This window comes from Gopherus flavomarginatus, chromosome 1 (genome assembly GCF_025201925.1).
Source record: "Gopherus flavomarginatus isolate rGopFla2 chromosome 1, rGopFla2.mat.asm, whole genome shotgun sequence".
Classification (NCBI taxonomy): domain Eukaryota; kingdom Metazoa; phylum Chordata; order Testudines; family Testudinidae; genus Gopherus; species Gopherus flavomarginatus.
In genome coordinates, this window is record NC_066617.1 from 358,456,412 (window position 1) to 358,476,704 (window position 20,293).

At 52.5% G+C, this 20,293-nt stretch overlaps 2 protein-coding genes across 5 annotated transcripts in view; both read right to left on the reverse strand.

Moving 5' to 3' along the window:
- CAPN5 (calpain 5) overlaps positions 1 to 20,293 on the reverse strand; it is a 128,859-nt gene that overhangs the window by 31,285 nt on the left and 77,281 nt on the right. For all 4 annotated transcript variants that reach the window (XM_050930503.1, XM_050930523.1, XM_050930513.1 and 1 more), the window contains one exon: positions 19,546 to 19,677. In XM_050930503.1, the coding sequence (XP_050786460.1) occupies positions 19,546 to 19,677 (132 nt within the window). The remainder of the gene's footprint in view (positions 1 to 19,545; positions 19,678 to 20,293) is intronic.
- Positions 8,011 to 8,779, reverse strand: OMP (olfactory marker protein). Its single transcript, XM_050931115.1, has one exon. It carries the CDS (start codon positions 8,777 to 8,779, stop codon positions 8,300 to 8,302), a length of 480 nt encoding a protein of 159 aa, XP_050787072.1. The 3' UTR covers positions 8,011 to 8,299.

Here is a 20,293-nt window from a genome sequence, read left to right on the forward strand (position 1 = left end):
AACAAATAAAAGGAAGTTCTTCTTCACACAGTGCACAGTCAACTTGTGGAACTCCTTACCTGAGGAGGTTGTGAAGGCTGGGACTATAACAATGTTTAAAAGGGAACTGGATAAATTCATGGTGGCTAAGTCCATAAATGGCTATTAGCCAGGAAGGGTAAAGAATGGTGTCCCTAGCCTCTGTTCATCAGAGGATGGAGATGGATGGCAGAAGAGAGATCACTTGATCATTGCCTGTTAGCTTCACTCCCTCTGGGGCACCTGGCATTGGCCACTGTCGGCAGACAGATACTGGGCTAGATGGGCCTTTGGTCTGACCCGGTACGGCCGTTCTTATGTTCTTATGGTTTAACAAAGTCATGTCCAGCAGGAGGCCTGCAAGTAGCCCGAGAGCTCTCGAGAAATCTTGGGAGCCCAATCTCCACATACAGCCCTTTATTCGGAAAGGCGGGTGAAAATGTCCTGCACCACAGACATCAGTGGGAGCAGTGTCGGAGCTGCAGAGACCAGCAGCAGCGTTGCAAACTCTCTGTGCAGACTCACCAACATGCCTCCCCAGCCTGTTCGGTCCTTAGTCTCACTGCATTGATTTCCAAGGGGTTAGTGAGGTGGATCCTAGGCTGACACCACCAACTCCTTTCACACAGGGCCCAGAACCGCTGTTAAGTGATGAGGGCTGTTGCTCCCAACTGACTTGGGCTGGGCTTGGCTTGACTTGAGGCTCTGAACCCCAGAAAACAATGCTGATCTGGGCAGGAGCTCGAGGGTTGTAGTGTCCCCTAGAGGCACCAATCAAGATTCCCCTTGTGCTAGGTGCTGTACATACACCTACTGGGAGACTGTCCCTGCCCTGAAGAGCTGACAAGACAAAGGATGGGAGGGGAAACTGAGGCACAGAGAGGTGATGTGACTTGCCCATGGTCACACAGGAAGCCTGTGGCAGAACAGGGAGAAGAACTTAGGTCTCCTAAGTCTCTGCTCAATGCCTTAGAGCGCCAGCTCATCCCTCCTCTCAGAGCAGCACCGGCAATGGACTTAGAAGTAGTTTGTGGATTTTACCCCATTCTTCACAGAAGAGGTGCTGCAATGTGCTATTATAATAATGAAAATACTGATTCCATATACACGGCTGCTGATCCATAGATTTCAAAGCACTTTACAAAAGAGGTCAGCATCATTGTCCCCACATGTTGATGGGGAAACTGAGGCACAGGGCAGTGACATCTAAGACCACCCCGCAGGCCAGTGGCAGAAATGGACTAGCACCCAGCTCGCCCAAGTCCCAGCCCAGTGCTCTACTCATCAGGCCACACTGCCTTCCTCTCTTCCAGACGATAAGTGGGTGTCCCCAAAGCCCCAATTCCTCAGGAGAAACAGAGGCCCAAGCCAATGTTAAGGATCACTCATGGCAGGATACACTGAGCTATAGTCGATTCACTCTGAGTAGCTCTAGCCTGTAAATTAATCACAAGGCTTCAAGGAGCTGACTTCAATTTCACTTTGCTGTAGAGAATCCCCAGGCGCTCCTCCCACAAACTCCAAAGGAAGGCAGAAACAATGCCAGAAATGACTAGTTGTGGTCAAGGAAAAAAGCAAAGTCATTCAATATCACCTTGAAAGCCCATTAGCAACCAATCAAACAGGAACAGGGGGCGAGAGGGTAAATTGACATGCAGCTAATGAAGCTACAGCTAAGTAGTGTCAGAAAGACAGTGATATTTGTGCCATTAGCTGCCATGGGTGCAGGAGGGACATGTACTAATGAGGGCTGCGAGGGACATGTACTAATGAGGGCAAAGCAGCCGTAATTTAAGCATCAAACAGATTAAGATGGGGGAATAGCCACAGAACTGTAAATGGAGCCACTGCTTTCAGGCCTTGATTCAGGAAAGCGTCCCTGCTCAGGACAGCATTCAAACATGTACATAAAGTGAGCAAGTAATGAAGAGTCTTCCTGAACTGGGGCTTTAAACCCTCTCTGTCCTAATACCACAGGTCATTCCCAGCCGGTAATGGGCAGGAAAGCAGCCAGCTGAGACTTCTGCTTTTTGGCTAATTACAGTTCTAGTGTCTCTTCATCCTTCTCTTCACCCAATTCTTTCTTGCCTTTTTCCTGTCTCTCCCCTTTCCACCTGATGCTTCCTGTCTGACACAGAGAGCGTAAGCCAGAGGTGGGCAAACTATGGTGGCCCGTGGGACCGTCCTGCCCGGCCCCTGAGCTCCCGGTCAGGGAGGCTAGCCCCCGGCCCCTCCCATGCTGTCCTCCCTCCCCCACAGCCACACCGCCAGCGCTCTGGGTGGCGGAGCTGCACACTCCTGCAGAGCAGTGCGGCAGCATGTTTGGCTCCGGTTGGGTGGCACAGCTGCCAGAGTGGCATGGTAAGGGGGTTGGATAAAGGGCAGGAGGTCCTGGGGGGGAGTCAGGGGACAGGGAGGTTGGATAAGCGTGGGAGCCCCGGGGGGCCTGTCAGGGGGCGGGGGTGTGAATAGGGGTCAAGGCAGTCAGGGAACTGGGAGCAGGGGGGTTAGATGGGGGTGGGGTCCTGGGGGTGGTTAGGGATGGGTGATCCAGGAAGGGGATCCCTGGGGACAAGGAGCAGGGGGGTGTCAGAGGTTCTGAGGGGGACAGTCAGGGGGCAGGGGCCAGGCTGTTTGGGGAGGCACAGCCTTCCCTACCTGGCCCTCCATACAGTTTTGCAACCCCGAAGTGGCCCTCGGCCAAAAAGTTTGCCCACCCCTGGCGTAAGCTGTCTTCAGAGACTGTTTTCTTTGTTACTTGTCTGTACACACCTCGCAGAATGGAGTCCTGATCTCTGAAGGGGGTTCCTAGCTGCTACTATAACCGCGATGCTGAAGAAATAGAAGTTTGGAGGGGAATAAAAAGTCAAACAAAAATGTTTTCATGATTTCTAAAAGATTAATAACAGTGAATATAGATTAGAAAATGTGAGCACTCATGTAGGGCAGCGAATCTAAAGGAGACTGTGGAGAGGACTTTGTCATGGTCTACAAGGGGCTGAGATTTCTGACTGGAGACGGGCTCTTGAATCTAACAGAAAAAGGTTTGGCTAGGACTGGGAGCCTAACTTCCTTAAACTCCCTTTCAAAAGCCCAGTGTAGCTCATTACTCCATACAGAGGAATAGTGAAATAGTGCCTTGTTGACCGGTGTTGTCTCACTGTTTCCTTGTTCCCCCCATCTATGGACTCTTGCCTTATTCTTAGACTGTCAGCTTTCTGGCTCTCTCTGTGTTCTGTTTGTACAGCACCTGGCGCAATGGAGTTTTGGTCCACGATTGAGGCTCCTAGCCACTGCGATAATAATATGAACAAGGCTGAGAAAAGCTACCAGGCTGAACTCTGACACAGGACAGCTACTTGTTGTGCTGGGGGAATGGAGATTGGGCAAAGTGGAGCTGTTTGGAAAGCTGGGGCCAGCTGGGTGTGTATGTGGATGTGATGGGGCACCTGCCCCACACTGGGCTCTAAAGGGTTAATAGAGCCCTTGGGAGACTGTGTGGGAGTTGGAGGGGGCGCTGCAAGCAGTGGCCATCTACAGGGTCCCTGGGCTGGGACCCAGAGTAGTGGGCAGGCCCGGCTCCCGCTGCCTCCACTTGCCATAGAGAGGGACTGTGACATTCCCCCGGAAGGAGGGAGCCCAGAGTGTGGCGCAGACAAAGGGCTGTGTCATGATGAGGACGCCACAGTCCTAGGAGTGACAAGGGTCCCTGGAGCAGATGTGACTGTGGCGAGACACCACCAGAAGAGGGCGCACTGGCTAGCAGAGCTGATCCCTAGGACAGCCAGCAGGGGGCACTGCAGTGGTGAGTCCCACCCCGCCCCAGGAAGGCAGAGAGGAGAACGTTGTGATGATCAAGGATGGGGGGTTGTTGGGGTAAATCAGTGTTATGCAGGCACAGAGGGAAGCCCAGTACTTCTGTGCCAAGGCATTTGCACTTGAAGGGATCCCCATTGTGCTGCTTTCTTACCTCCCCAATGCATCAAGGAAGTAGTGGCGTAGGTGGCTCTTGATGTGTAAATGCCTGGTTGGTTCCTATGGCTCTGCTCCAAGGCGTTTGGTGCAGGGACATTGACCCTCCCTCTGCCCCAGTCTCCTTGCCAGCCACAGACCTCCCCCCACCCCTACCCCACCTCCTGCATCTCCAGCCTCACCTCCATACAAGCCTGTTTCCCCACCATCCCCTGCTAACCCTGTCACTGCCTCAACTTACCTGATACCCCACTCCCGCTGTGCCCCCCATCCCTGCTCACCTCCTCTCCTTCAAGTCCCATCTCTCCCCAGCTGCCCAGTTTTGCCTCCACAGTCTCTATGTGAGATGTTATCAGAACAAACGTTGGCATTTGATGCATGGCGTTCGTGGGGATTGGATTTGTACGGCCAGAGGAGGCCACAGAAATGAGGGAAAAGAGGCAAAACTTCCAAAAAGGAGCATTTTAAAACGTTGCCTCTTGCAAACACCAGTAGCTACTTCACTCAGAAAACAGCACAGATTGTGGTGCCAAACCTGGAGCCTAACTTCAGTCATTAAAGCGCAGCACAGAGGGATTTCAGAGCAAATCCCAGGAGAACCCGAACCATGAAGTCGCTACAAACACTTTCATGATCTGCAGACCACCAGGTTCTTACTTCCTTAGTAACCGGGGCAGCTAGCCCTGGATCGTCCTGACAGAGGCGTGGACACATGGCTGCCTTCGGTCGCCACCTCGCTCACCATTTACTTTGTGCATTGTAGACCGGTTTAGCCAGCCCTTCTGGCTCGCTGTGTCATATACCAGCCCAGAATGCAAGTCACTCCATGGGACAGCCCCTTGGAATTCCCAGGAGGCACTGCTCCAAACACAGAGTGGTGGGTATGTGCACACGGTTCAGTGATAGCGGAGAAGGCCCAGCCCAAGCCATATTTGCTGCAAGAGGGTCAAGTCAGAGTCACAAAATGGTCACAAAAGCACGGTGGTGTCTGTAGTGTGGGCAGGGCATTTGTACATTGTGAGGTGATTTGATTTACCTCATAGCCCCCAAGAATCCCGTGGGAGGACACAACATGGTTGGTGCACACCACTGAACCACCAGGTCCCATTCATGCCCTTGTAACCTCTCCTCCTAACCACAACTTTGGAACAACTACAGAAGAGACTGCCCCAGAGAATCCACCCCAGGTTTTCCACTGAGCCCAGGGCCAGCTGGGACAGGATTGTGGGAATGAGTGGGTGCTGTGGGAGCTCATCTCCGTGCCTCAATTCAAGGAGCCTCCAGTCTCCAAGGGGGAATGACTGACAAAGGGCTCCAGCGAAGGAAAGCAGAGCCCCAATAACCACATAGCTCCGGGTCTGATTTTCAGGAGAGCTCTGGGTAATCGTTTGTTTGGTTTTTTTAAAACAGTAAATGCCAATTAAGAATCGAGGCATCTGTGACCGGGAAGAATGGTCCTGGGTGGGGAGAACTCAGGGATTTCATTTCCTAACAGGAGGCGGAGAGCGGGGCTCTCTCCAGGGGAGCTCCCCAACTCCGAAGGAGGGAGACCCAAGCTGTGCCTGTCATGAGACCCACATACAAACCAGGTGAAGCCCATGTCTGTGCAGAAAGGCTGGTGCATCACTTAAGCCATTTTCTGAGGATAAAGGGATGCTCGGGACTTTCTGCTCACCCCTGTGCATATGGTCAGTTTCTGTAATGAGGCCAGACCCTCGGCTAGTGGACACTGGTACTGCTCTAGGGGCATGGAGATTGGCTAACGTCCCAACCCTGAAACCGTGTCAGGTGGATCTGAGATACACCGAGGAATCAGAAAATTCTCTCTCTCACTCAACAGCTACACGAGCAGCTAAATATCCAGCTACGCAGCTCACTTCAGGAACGAAGTTATTACGTTTTACAGATCTCAAGCTTTGCAGAGTGTGTGTATGGGGGGAAGACACCTAAAAATCATGGGGTGAAGACTGATGGGTTCTCCTTTATTGTGTGTAAGACCAAGACATTTTAGGTCAGAGGGAGACACATCCAACCTCATTCCTCAAGGGCTTTTATTTTCCATTGTACACAAATACATACCCAGCAGGATAAGCGCAGCATGAACTCGACACAGGCGGTGAGACACAATGAATTACCATTAAAGTGTCCTGACGACTCATAACAGCGATTTTGGTAATGGCTAGAACTGGGACAGTCTGACTGGCCCATGTGGCATTTCAGGCCAGGAGCCAAACTCTGCTCTGGGATGTGTGTGGGTGGTTTCAGGGGAAGGTTGCTGTTAAAATCCCAGAGCAAAATCTGGCTCAAAGTTGCCACATTTTGTGACAAAAGGGAATAGGAAAAACTTCAATTCCTCATCACCGGGTGTCTCATTTCTTCAGGGAATGGCTCTAAACAAAGACAGAGAAAGTGAACAAATAAAAGTGACAGCACAGAAGACTGCACCTGCCATGTTATTTTCTCCTGGAGAGACCCGTGTTACTCTGGTACCGCAGTGAAGGGAGCTCTCTTCTGCATGTATCTGATGTTGTCTCACCAGCTTGTGTGACTCTCCGGCACATTTGCCTGCCTTCCTGCCCCACACCATTGCTGCGTACGTAGTGGCTGCCACTCCAGCCGCTTCCACAGTTGCCTTGCGGTTCACAGTCTCTCTTTGGCCAAGAATTGAGCTTTCCCCATCCCCTGTACTGGAAGCTTGAATAAATCAGCTATAAAAATAAGGATGAACTGTGGGTGAGATCAAAGCTTGAGAACTGAGCTGAGGTGGGTTTGTTTTTCATGCAATGACATAATATATACCTCCAGAACAACCAGTGCTTTGTCCTAAAAACACTCTCAGGTGTAATCCTGTTCACGACCATAGGACAAAGAGTAGCATGTACTTAGCATTTCCATAGCACTTTTCATCTGTGGCTCTTAAAACTGCTTTACAAAATAGGGTCTATAACATCACCTCTTTCACAGAGGGGAAACTGAGGCACAGAGCAGTTCAGTGACTTGCCAAAGTTCACATACCAAGCCGCACAATGGTAGTGCTGTGAAGAGAACCCAGGTCTCCAGCTTCCACCCATGTAGCCTATACATCTCTATAAAGCTCTATGCCTGGCAGGAAGTGTTCGCAGTAACAGTCCCTTAGGTTGTAAGCAATTTGATGAGAGAGAAGTTTCTTATTCTATCGCTTGTAAAGCACTGGGCAAACTTACAGCCCTAGGTAAATAATTAATAACCAATATATTTCTATGTGAGCTTGGAGAGATCACATACCTGTACTGTACTCTAAAAAGGAAGAGCGCTGCAGAAGACTCACATCTGGCTCAGAGCTACAAAGGGTTAAACTCTGCTCAGAAGCCTTTGCTTTGCCCCTATAACTTTCCTAGCTCGGCACACTGCAGCACATTGACCTTCCAACTGTTTTCAATACATAACATCCCCAGGCAGCACACTGTCCCCGAGTTCAATTTGTTCCACAGCAAGGCAAATGCACCGCGAGAGTTACTCGCTGTGCAGCAGGAAACAGATGAGCTGCTAACATTAACATGGGTCCAAAGCCTGAAGTCCTCGCTGGGGTTTGACCAGCAGGCCTGAAATTTGCAGAAGTGGCCATTGATTTCCGATGCATTAGGTGAGGGCATGAGGGGCACCTTGAGACTCCCTGGGGCATGATTTTCAGAGGTGCTGAGCTAGACAGCTCCAGCTGAGGTCAACGCGAGCTGCAGAGGCTCAGCCCCTCTAAAAACAAGTCGCCTTTGGAAAGCTGGGTACCCAAAGTCACCAGACACGTTTGAAAATGATGGCCTTGAGAGTGGAGCTCAAAGCGCTGGTCTGTGTCACCTCCCTTACTCCACAGGACGACGTGCAGTAGAGATCCTTAATATTTCTACTGGACCTTTAATGTCTATGTAAGGCAGTCAGTTGGGCTTGATCAAGGCAGCCCCACAGCTTCCAAGCCAGCGCGTCCCCATCTCAACAAGCTGCCAGTCAAACAGCTGCCTTGCACAGCTGAATTAACTAGCATGCAATACTGTGTTCTAGGCTACTAAAGCAACCGTCCTCTCCCTCCATTCAGCCACAAGACACAACCTGTTGAGGAAAGTCTCCTGGGACAGTGGGGGCAGCCAGGGCAGCATTATAGTCACTTGGCTATTCTCAAACCATGACTGCCAGCTGCCAATCTACAGGGCACAATTTTTTTGTCGTGCTGTTCCTTTAAAAGAAATGACCAATCACTGAATCGAAGTGAAGAGAAAGAAACATGAAGAGAGACACAGTTGAGGGAAAGAGGTGAGGGATCTGCCCAGGATGAGATGGATCAGGCTTTGAACACTACAGAGCACTTGAGGTGGGCCGGGTCAAGGCCATCGGTGAAGGAAAGGAGGAAGTACATCACCTTGCGGATCTTGGCTAGCTCCATCAGCCTCTCCCCGAATTCCTGGGCATCTGCCTCGTTACACTCCACTTCCTTGGTCCCTGGCTTCTTCCAGAAGATGCCCACCGGCTCCAGCAGCTGCCTGTTCATGAGGTTGGTGAGGTCGGGCGTCCAGTGCTGGGAGGTGCCCGTCACCATCACCTTCCCCGCTTTCTCCATCTGGATCTTCCAGTGCAGGAAGTGAAGGTTGTGCTGCCGGATGAAATCCACCCGGTAGATGTACTCGTTGGGCCGCAGCAGCTTCTCGCCATCCTGCGGCCGCTCGTTCCTCTGCTGGAGGCTCTGCGCTCGCAGCCGCATGCACTTGGTGAGCTGGACGTCCTGGACGAAGAGGAACTCAAGCTCCGACGCGTCGCCAGCCATTGCCTCTGCCTCTCTCCTCCCTGGCTCAGTTCTCAGCACTGTTTGGCTCTCAAACAGGCCACCCTGGGAAAATGCAAACCTGAAGCCAATCGGCCCTCCCTCCCCAGTCCCAGCGGTGCTAGGCAACCTGGGTCAATGACGCAAAGTGCCCTCAGGGTTTCCTCTGGGTGTTCTCTAGTCTCATTTGCAGATGAGGAACAGATCCTGCCACTGTACAATAATCTATAGGGATGGGATCTCTGATGTCAGCCTCCCTGACAACCTCCTTGACAACCGCTCCCATGCAAGCCAGAGCACAGTTGTTTGTATTTAAATGAGGCCTCTTGCAGTGGGGCCACCATGTTACAGCGCTGGGCAGCAGGACACATGGGGAAGCAGCTCCAAGGGCCACCTGATTTCTCAGGGCAACCATCTTAGGGGCCAGGCTGTGCCCAGCCTCTGCCCAGCCTCTGCAGAGGCAGGTGGCCACAGGGAATCTCTTTGCAAGGATTGCATCCTGAGCACAGAGGCTACTTCCTGCTAAGGGGGCAGAGAAAATGGCTCTGCCCAGAGGCATGATGGTACTGAAGGGGTCTAGCAGTGGGGTGGGCATGCTCCCTCTTACAGCTGCTGTGAAGCTCCTGAAGGCAGTGGCGACCTGTGAGAGGTAAAACCTCCTAGGGTCTCTACTAGGGTGGGACAACTCAGAACCATCCCACAACACAGAACAATGGCTAAGAGCTACAACTGGGCTAGAAGTATTTACATCCACAGTTCTAGGAGTATCATGGGATAGGCCTGAGTTTCATGGGTCTGTCCTGCCACCTTGGAGGACAATCGTGGGATCCTGCATTTAGATGATCAGAGTGTGTGTCTCTAGTGCAGACATGGGCAGACTATGGCCCACGGGCCACCGTCCTGTCCGGCCCCATAGCTCCTGGCTGGGGAACCTAGCCCTGGCCCCTCCCCTGATGTGCCCCCTCCCCTGCAGCCACGGCGCTGCTCGTGCCGTGCTCTGGACCGCCACTCCCAGTGGGCAGCGGGGGGAGTGCAGCTGGCTCTGGCCAGGTGTCACGGCTGTGAGTTCCTGTTGCTGGTAAGGGGGTGCGGAGCAGGGGAGGTTGGGTAAGGGGGTAGGATCCCAGGGGCAGTTAGGGGCCAGGGGTCCCGCGAGGGGCTGGTCAGGGGACAAGGAGCAGAGGGTGGTTGGATAGGGAGTGGGAGTCCTGGGGGGCTGTCAGGGGGTGGGGGTGTGGATAGGGGTCGAGGCAGTCAGGGGACAGGGAGCGGGGGGGTTGGATGGGTGGAGGGTTCTGAGGGGGGCAGTCAGGGGGTGGGAAATGGGAGGGGATGGATGGGGGTGGTGGCCAGGTTCTTTGGAGAGGCACAGCCTTCCCTACCCGGCCTTCCATACAGTTGCGCAACCCCGATGTGGCCCTCAGACCAAAAAGTTTGCCCACTCCTGCTCTAACAGTTGCAGCACTGGACTGAGGGTCAGGACTCCTGGGTTCTTCTATTCCCAGCTCTGCCGCTGACTTGCTGTGGCCTCTGCTTACACGAGTGTTGTGGGACTTAACGTTTGGAAACTACTTTGGGAGCATGAAATAAAAGGTGCTGCATAAACATGAGGTATAGTTATTATCCTAGGGCAACATAGCACCAGGCTGCATTGTCGCATCAACTCGCAACAGCCCGGCAATGAGACACAGCCACACATCATCATCCCTCTGGGGCATGATTTCATGGGGTCACCATGGTGTCGCTCTCCAGAAGACACACGTGCTCGGGTCATGTCTGAAGCAACGGGCTCCTGAAAAGGTATCGAGAGCTCATCTCAGTGCAAAAAGCGACAGAGACCAGGAACTCAGACAGGGTCATTTCACTGTGAATGCCAGGGATTGACCCGAGCTTGCGGAGATCAGCACCAAGGTTGCTAAGAGCTGCACAGAGGGACATGGTGATGGTACCACAGCAAGGAACAAGGGAGGTCTAATAATAGCCCCACGCCTTCCCGCTGTCCTAGGCTTGTTTACTGGCTCATAAGGACCTTTAGGAACAACTTTTCCTCCTGCCCAAGGGCTTTAAAGTTAAAAATGTATTCAGTGACCCTGGAGAACATTCCGTAGCTGAGCTCCCGCGGCTAGTCACAGGGACCTAGAGGGGCATGTTCTGAACAGTGATGGATCTTTCACCTACTAACCCATCAGTCCAACACGCATGGCAAGGGCAGGAGGAACAGAGCAGCCATGCCGGTACATGGGGTGGGAGAGGGGTTCCCCTGCAGGACTTTGAAATGTTGGCAAAGCCGAATCCTATGGTCATTACACAGTCAGAACTTCCACTGAGTCAAGTTTTGCTCTTAGCTACCTACAAGGATGCAACTTGCATGAGTCTGGATTACCACTCCTGGGGATATGGCAGTTGGGGAGAGGACTCAGAGGGCAGAGACTCCATAGCATGCCCTCGTGGAGTTTTAACTTGGATCCTTCCACTGGGGCACAGGATTTGCCCCCAAGTCCTCCACATGGAACGGCCAGTGGTTCTGAGCCCAGGCCCCGGGGGAGCCAGGTACCAGCTCTGGGATCCCTGGCCCCTCAGCACAGCTTCATTGGAGTCACTCTACCAAGGTTTTCCCCAGCAGCATCTGTCCCTGAACACACTCCCTTGGAAGGCACAGAGAGAATCAACAGAAGAGCGAATGCAGCCACAGGCTGATTTCTCCGATGTAGCCCATACAGATATATGGACATATGCTAGGTCAGTGGTTCTCAACCAGGAGTCTGGGGCTCCCTGGGGGCCACCAAGCAGGCCAGCATTACTCTCTCTGGGGCCCAGGGCAGAAAGCCAAAGTCCCATTGCATGGGGCTGAAGCCCAGGGCCCTAAGTCCCACAACCTGGGGCTGAAGCTGAAGCCTGAGCAACGTAGCTTCGCGCAGGCCCCTGTGGCATGGGGCCCCAGGCAACTGCCCTGCTTGCCACCCCCTAACGCCAGCCCTGGCTTTTATATGCAGAAAACCCTTTAATGTGGCACAGATTGGCCCTGGAGTTTTTATAGCAGGTTGGAGTGGCCTCAGAAAGAAAAAGATTGTGAACCCCTGTGCTAGATGACATATAGTTATGAAGTAAGGCAGTAACTCAAAAACCTACAGGCCGTAAGTCTGTAGGACAAAGATAACTGAGCCCTAAGGCCTAAAGGCTTAACCTAAGCAATTAACCAGGAAGTGACCTTCTGTCATAAGGGGCCACAAGACAGCAGTGACCTTGTATCACAGAGGCCACCAGTCAGAATGCTCCATCTAGTGCTGCTGAACAGCTGACAGGTAACCACAAGACAACAGTTTGTAGCAGCTTTGGATATTTTATAGTAAGAATATCAGCTTGAAGTAAATGGCCTAGTAACCTATGGGAGAAGAGTCCGTGCAACGTTAGTAGGGTGAGGAAGGGTAGATAAGGAAAAGTGGCTGAAATCCCTATTGCATACGCATGCGGTATAGAGGGCGTAAGCGTAACCCATTATAAAAGTGGGTACTTGGCCAATAAACCCCAGGGAGATTTCCAGGAACCCGCCAGGCCAAGGACCGCTCGTGGGTTATTCACAGGGTGATGGAAGTATCTGAGCGCTGGATTACCCTCAGGCTGCTCTGCTAGGTCACAGGGTTTGTGATTAGCTAATGGTGCTAATACGACCCTGACAAATTCAGACGGCCTCCCAAAGTGCAAGTGTCATTCCCGCCTGCACAGAGAGCCTCGCTCTCGAACGAACTGCCAGGCTGTGGCCAATCCGCAGGCAGCTGAACCCTGGCAACCCGCATCATGTTAAACTGGAAACACTAAACACCCAACCCATAGGTCAGGTAACACTGCAGGGCTTCCGGAGAAGACGTGCATCCTACATCACCACCGATCCAGCCCCACTGATTCTCCTCATGGTGCCTGCAACCTGCCCAACGCTGGCTGCAGACCCCCACTCACATTGACTCTCCTTGTGCTGCCCGCTGCCTGCCCCACACCAGCTGCAGACCCCTGCCCGCACTGACTCTCCTTGTGCTGCCCGCCCCACGCCGGCTGCAGACCCCAGCCTGCACTGATTCTCCTTGTGCTGCCTGCCGCCTGCAGCCTGCCCTACGCCGGCTGCAGACCTCCGCCCACATTGATTCTCCTTGTGCTGCCTGCTGCCTGCAGCCTGCCCCACGCCGGCTGCAGACCCCCGCCCACACTGATTCTCCTCGTGCTGCCCGCCGCCTGCAGCCTGCCTCACGCCAGCTGCAGACTCCTGCTCGCACTGACTCTCCTTGTGCTGCCCGCCCCACGCTGGCTGCAAACCCCCGCCCGCACTGATTCTCCTCGTGCTGCCTGCTGCCGGCAGCCTGCCTCATGCCGGCAGCAGACCCCCGCCCGCAACAACTCTCCTTGTGCTGCCTGCAGCCTGCCCCATGCTGGCTGCAGACCCCTGCCTGCACTGATTCTCCTCATGCTGCCTGACGCCTGCCCCACGCCGGCTGCAGACCCCCACCCACACTGATTCTCCTCATGCTGCCTGATGCCTGCCCCACGCCAGCTGCAGACCTCCATCCGCATGATTCTCTTCATGCTGCCCACTGCCTGCCCCACGCAGGCTGCAGACCCTTGCCCGCATTGATTCTCCTCGTGCTGCCTATCGCCTGCTGCCTGCCCCACACCAGCTGCAGACTCCTCCTGACCCCAAGGAGGGGGGTCTCCGAGGTCTAAGAAGAGTGGGGCAGGCCCACTATGTGCCCCTGCTAGTGATCTGGCCCCACAGGTTTTAGCGTGCCTTTTGCCGGTGTATGGGCTGCAGGATAGGAGCCATTGTGATTGAGGGGAATGTAGCATTCCTTGCTCAAGACAGAAAGAGACTGGGAGAGAGAAAGCAGCAAAGAATCCTGTGGCACCTTATAGACTAACAGACGTTGCGGAGCATGAGCTTTCGTGGGTGAATACCCACTTCGTCAGAGAGAGAGAGTTACAGACAGGACCGCCAAACTGTATGATCCAAAGTCCTGGTCCGAGCAAACTGCTCCTTTGCCATCCCCCCTGCTATCACAGAAGCTGTGGGCGGTCACTGAGGTACTGAACGCTCATCACGGCAGTGCTCCGATGAGTTGAGGCAGCAGGCGACGCATCCAGTACACAGCCCAGGGAAGACCAAAGGTTGCTTCCTGCCCTAGCCACTGCAGTGCCATATCCGCTGCTAGGAGGAAACCCGGGGGGATTTCTTGCACTTTGCACATGACGCACGTGAACCACCAAGGCAGATGAGCCTGAGTCGGAAGCTGCTTCCCAATTACATCCATAACAGGCCTCTCAGGTGGCTGGGGTAAGGGCTGTGAGGAAGGGAAAAACATGAAAAGCCAGTCTCCTGGGACAGGTGCAGTGTCACTCGGAGGAATTCGGAGGAATTTTTCCTCAGCTTTGCCCGGGTGGAAAAACACCAGCTAATGCTCTTGTCAAAGCCAGGTAAAATATAGAAGTGTTTGGTCCTATCTCACGTATTGCCCTGGACACCCTGGATCGCAGTGGTGTAGAGGTAAAAAAAGAAGTGGATAAACTAACCTAAACTAAACTCCTTAATCCCCAAATGAGAAGTGGGTTTACCCACGTTTACCCTCAACTACGCTACTGCTGGGCTCAGTTCTGGCCTCACTCTGGTGTCAATCAATGGATTGTAAAAGCAGAACCTGGCCCAGGATCCCTACCCCATTCTTTCAGTGAGCTTTATTGGCTAGGTTAACATATTTCCTCTTATCTGAGAGTCTGAATCAGAAGGGAAGAGCTTGAAGAAGCCCGCGCTGTGCTTTCCTTTCTGATATTTGCACTCGCATATTTATTAATCAGTTAGAAACAGATTCTGCCACTGAAGTATACAGGAACAGTATTCCTTTAAATGGCCTGTGAACCATCTAGTGGGGCTCACTGCATTTTCTATGTTAGAAGCAGTCAGAAGCCAATCCGCATGTACGAAGCAAGCCCTAGCATGGTTGTGTATATTAAGTAAACACAATTACTGGAGCTCCAACTGAACTCGTGGTTTGTTCCCATTGTTATCGCTGTGTAAGGAGCCGAAGACACAACCATTCCCCTTACCCATGCTGAATAGCACCTTGTAGCCGCGCTGATTTCAACAGAAGCCTGGAGTTTCAGCGTAAGTAACGGGGGCAGATCACAGCCCTTAAAGTGCTTGCAGCGCTATGAAGTTCCTGATCCCTTCGGAAGTGCTAAATGAGAATGATCTTTACTCGCAGAGAAGGACCCAAGTTGCAACAGTTGGATCCCAATTTGGGGTCTGATCTGACTTGTCTCAAAGTTTGGATGGTGTTATGATTGAGGGTTCGGGTCAGCCCATTCAGGAGGCAGCAGGAGTTATAGTGGTCACACCTGCCAGGGCTGTTTGATCTGCAAGCCTGGGATGTGCCTCTTGCCGTTATTTGGAGACAGAGGGTGCTGACAGGCTGTAAAATGTTGCTGCTGTGGGGCAGAGAAGGAAAACCAACATATGTCTCCAGAACCTCTCTCCCAATACTGGGACCGACGACAAGGCAAGCCAGACCCTTGAATTGAAGAACCAAAGGACTTCAGAGCTCTCGTGAAAATTATTTTGGCAAGGATCACTAATATAACAACTCACGGCTTGGGTTAGCATCTCCTTTTCTGGAGTGTCCCACTGAGCACTCAGCAAATGTTTGATCTGTTCCCTTTTTTATTATAATACTCTACAGCACGGGTCTGAACAATTCAGCTTCAATTGACAGTAATAAAAAAGGCACACATTTTTAACAGTGAGGGTGATTAACCACTGGGGCAAACCAATGGTTTTCAGATCAAGACTAGATGTCTTTCTGGAAGATCTGCTTACTCAGACACAAGTTACTGGGCTCCATACATGAATGGCTGGATGAAATGATTTGGCCTGTGCTAGACCAAGGATGGGCAAACTATGGCCCGTGGGCTGGATGCGGCCCGCCAGTCGTTTTAAACCAGCCTTTGAGCTCCCCTTGGGGAATGGAATCTGAGGCTTGCCTTGCTCCGGCGCTCCAGCCGAGGAACAGGGTTGGGGATCACTCCACATGGTTCCTGGAAGCAGCGGCATGGCTCCCCTCCACCTCCTATGTGTATGGGCAGCCATGGGCCTCTGTTCTGCATGCTGCTCCCACCCCAAGTGCCGCCCCTGCAGCTCCCATTGGCTGGGAACTGCAACCAATGGGAGCTGCAGGGGTGGTGCCTGCGGATGGGGCAGCATGCAGAGTCGCCAGGTCGTGCCTCACGTAGGAGCCAGAGAAGGGGCATGCCGCTGTTTTCAGAAACTGCTTGAGGTAAGCGCCACCTGGAACTTGCATCCCTGAGCCTCTCCAACCCCCCTGCCCCAGCCCTGATCCCTCTCCTGCCCTTCGAACCTCTCCATCCCAACCCAGAGCACCCTCCTGAACCCCCAACCCCGCATCTCCAGCCCCACCCCAGAGCCTGAACCCCTTTCCACACCCCATACCCCTGCCCTGGCCCTGATCCCCCTCCCGCCCTCCGAACTCCTCAGTCCCTGCCCGGAGCACCCTCCTACACCCCAAACTCTTCATCCCCAGCCCCATCCCAGAGCCCACACCCTCAACCAGAGCCCTTACCCCCAAACCCACTCCCCTACCCAGAGCCCCCTCCCGCACCCTGAACTCCTCATTTCTGGCCCCACTCTGGAGCCCGCACCCCCGACCAGAGCCCGCCGCGCCCCAACCCCAATTTTGTGAGCATGCATGGCCAGCCCTACAATTTCTATTTCCAAACATGGCCCTCGGGCCAAAAAGTTTGCCCACCCCTGGCCTAGATAATCTAATGCTCCCTTCTGGCCTGAAAATCTATGAATCAGTAGCAATACTGCAGTGGGCTCTTGGCCAGTGATGTACAATGCTGCTGTATTTTCCAGATTATTAGAAAAAGGAGTGTTGGGAGAAGATTCTAGCCTTTGCCCCAGACCTGAACACAGCTCCTCTCAAAAAAAAAAAAAAAAGATACAAGAGGCAGGCAGGCAGGAGCCCCTGAGAATTATGGGCTTGGAAAATTATGAACAAACAGAACAGAATTGCCAGGGGACAAACAGCAATGAGATAGGCAAGCAGAAATAATTAGCTCTCTAATGGTCACTACTTCTGCGAGATGGGAGGCTCTTAGGGCAGGGCCGGAAGCGAATGGTGAGTGGCAAAGGCAATTTGCATACTGCACTTAATAGTCTCAATGTTAAAATTAAAAAAAGCCCAATCTTGCATCACACACACAGAAAAACTGAGAGGTAGTGAACTGTCACTGCAATGGGGGGAAAAGCTTAGAAAAGCCTCGCTGATTACCCAGAGAGTGACTGGGTCTGTTAGACAGCCAGAGGTCCCACTGAGGGGAAGCAGGGATGCTTTAACAAATAAACATCCCAGTACGGAGGATCAGTCCACAGGTTTGATTAGGCTAACCATGCTTTAAAAGCTAAATATCAGGGTTGTGCTGCTTCTTGGTTACCAGCAGCACAAAAGGGAGGACAGGAACATTATGGATTATGCACCTGCAACATGGGGCCTGATCCAAAAGCTCCCCGCAGAGGCTGATGGGAATACTTGACTTCAGTGGACACTGGATGAGGCTCTTAGACAGCACAGCAATGCAGAGTGCAGCAGCACAGGGCTTTCTGAAGGCAACACAGCCAATGAGCTTCTTAGCATATCCAGCACTCCTGTAATCAGTGACGGACTATTGCATGGGCCAACGGGGCTTGTGCCCAGGGACCCTGGCCAATTTGGGGCCCACAGAAAAATCTCCCCCTGCCAGGGCCCCAGGGCTAGAGGAGATCTTGCTTCCTGCCACGGCCCTGGGACCGCAGTGAGGGCACAGAGCTTCTCCAGTCTCAGGGCCACAGTGGGGAGGTGGGACCTGGAAAAGAGCAAGCGGAGCCACGGGGAAGGGGTGGAATGGGTGGGGTCACAGAGCAAGGGGCTGAATGGGGTGAGGCTGTGGGCAGGACAGGGGTGGAGTCAAGGCAAGGGGCAGAACAGGGTGGGAGAATGGGTGAGGCCACAGGAGAAGGGGCGGAACAGGGTGGGACCAGGGGCAGTGTTGCAGCAGAAGAGGTGGGAGGAAGAAAACAGGGGTGGGACCGCAGGCTGAAGGAGTGGGGCAGGGCCACAGTTCTGGCGCTGGGTCCCGCCCCCCCCACTTGCTCCAGCCCAGGGCCCCAGGAGACCTTAATGTGTCTCTGCCTGTAATACAGGAACTAGCTAAAATAAGAATAATCAAAGCTCATGCTCCAGGGTGTAAATCTCACCCTATACACACACAACCACAATCGGCCCATGCTACACAGCTGCTTGCATTCCTTGAACCAACCAGCCTACAGTCAGTCTGGGGGCCCCTTATTAGCTTCTTGATTGAAGCTCAAGATTCAAGGCCAGATCCTCAGCTGATGTACATCAGCATTGCTCTGTTGGCATCGATGAATGATCTGGCCCTCAGTGTACAATCTGCCCCAAGTTTCTCTGCCAGGCAACATTACAGGACAGGAGATGCAGGTGAGGAATGTGCCCAGAGATGATATGAGCATGTGTTTTGAAGATTGCAGAGGCGGCAGAACTGTGGGTAGAGGAGACTCGTTGTTTTCTACAAGTTCTGTAAGTTTTAAAAGCCATTAGATGCCTCCCTCCCTCCATCATAGCGTTCCTGTTATACCATTTTTCTCAAATTAATTTAACTACCTCACACGAAATTCCACCTTGTGCTTGCCACCACGTTCCCTCTGCCACCCAGCAGCACCCTGATCCCACCCACAGAGCAGGGGCTGCTTTTGCAAACAGTGCTGCAAGGAGGGAATATTCTGCAGGAGCGGCAGGAATACATTGCATTGCAGTACAGCACGGGGAGACAAGGTGAAGGCAGGCATTACTGTCTGACACCTCTAGAGGGCACCACTGGCTGCCTACGGCAGCTGGCATCTGGGAAAGCCTTATGCAAGCTGCATTTGCACCGGCACTTTTGTCGGTGAAGATTGTGTCAGTCAGGGGTGAGGTGGGGGGACTGTTTTTCCACACCTCTGACCAACAAAGTTTTACCAACACAAGTGCTAGTGTAGACAAAGCCTAAGTCAAGCTTCAGCCCTGATTTAGCTTCCTCTCTCGTATCCTTCGTAGATGCTCAAATATTGCAACAGGCAATTGTGTAACGTTAACCAGACTATGGGTTAGATTCCCATCTTCCCCCACCCAGCTCCAAGCCTCGAGGTGCCTGACAATAACTCAGGGGATAGAATACCCATATGTAATTAAAACTGTCATGAGAACCTCTGCACTCTGCCCAGTACCGCAGTGTCTGGGCTGCATTAATTCAGATATTACAGAGAGAGGTGCACTTTAAATAGCGAGAGAGGGATTAGATATAAACAAAGATAAGGCCAAATCAACCCCCTGGATCCAAACATCCTGAAATTTGGCGCGCGTAAAATCTGGACCCTAAATGTACAACTTGAGCTTGGTTCTGGTATTAATTCATTAAAACAAACACAGATTTACACCAGTTAAGGATCTGACCCAAAGAATCAGATCTGGTGTGGTGAAACAGAGATCAGTGGAGTCACATCTGATTTACACCAATTTAAGTGTGAGAAGAATCAGGCCTGAGCTATTTATCAGGTGTATAATTTTAAACCGTTTTCCAGCAGGAGATGTTATTCAGGAGATGACCTGTTAACTTCCAGAACACGTGACACCAAAGCTTTGCAAAGGTGCCTTCACCAAGCACAAGGACTTCCTTACCTTCTGCCACAGAGATTCCCGGGAGGCCAGAGAGGAGCAGGCTGCCACAAACCAGCAATTCCCAACCTGGCCCTGGTGCAAGTCATGGGAACTGATTCCATCCACAAAGAGATAGGGGTCATCACAGATCTCCTAGAGGAAGAGAGGGGGGAAAAAACCACAAAAGGTGAATGGGAAGCAGGGTTAGGCTTGAGAATTGGGGTTACCCTTGTCTTCACTAGTGGCACTGTGTACCCCTCCCTGGCGCACACACATACACCTCTCTATCTCCAGCTACCATCCTATCCAGACCAGGAAATCAACCTGCGGATGAAACCAAGGACCAAATTCTTCTCCCCATTGAGCTGGTGTTAATCCAGAGTCACTCCATTGACTTCAGTGGAGGCACTCCAGATTTATGGACTAATTTAGCAAGAAATCCAAGCCCACGTATGACTTGCTCATGAACAGCCCCCAGTACTTTAACAAGACAACTCAGGTGCTTGAGGACCATGTGGAATCAGGGCCATTCCCAGGTGCAACTGAGAGCAGAAACTACCTCTTGGTGCCAAGCACCATCACCTGGGGGCTGCTCGAGCTGAAAGGGCCAAGCCATTTACAACATACCTTTTGCAGAAAGTGTGTTGGCTCTGCAGCAAAACAAGGCAGACTCTAGTCTCTTGTCTACAATATGTGTACAGTGTTGTGCTTGGCATAGCAGAGCCTTTATCTCAACTAGGCCCTCTAGATGCCACTGTGATACAAATAA

What these genes read in the sequence shown, in the direction of transcription:
- OMP (XM_050931115.1), bottom strand. Translation starts at nt 8,779, where the DNA reads ATGGCTGGCGACGCGTCGGAGCTTGAGTTCCTCTTCGTCCAGGACGTC.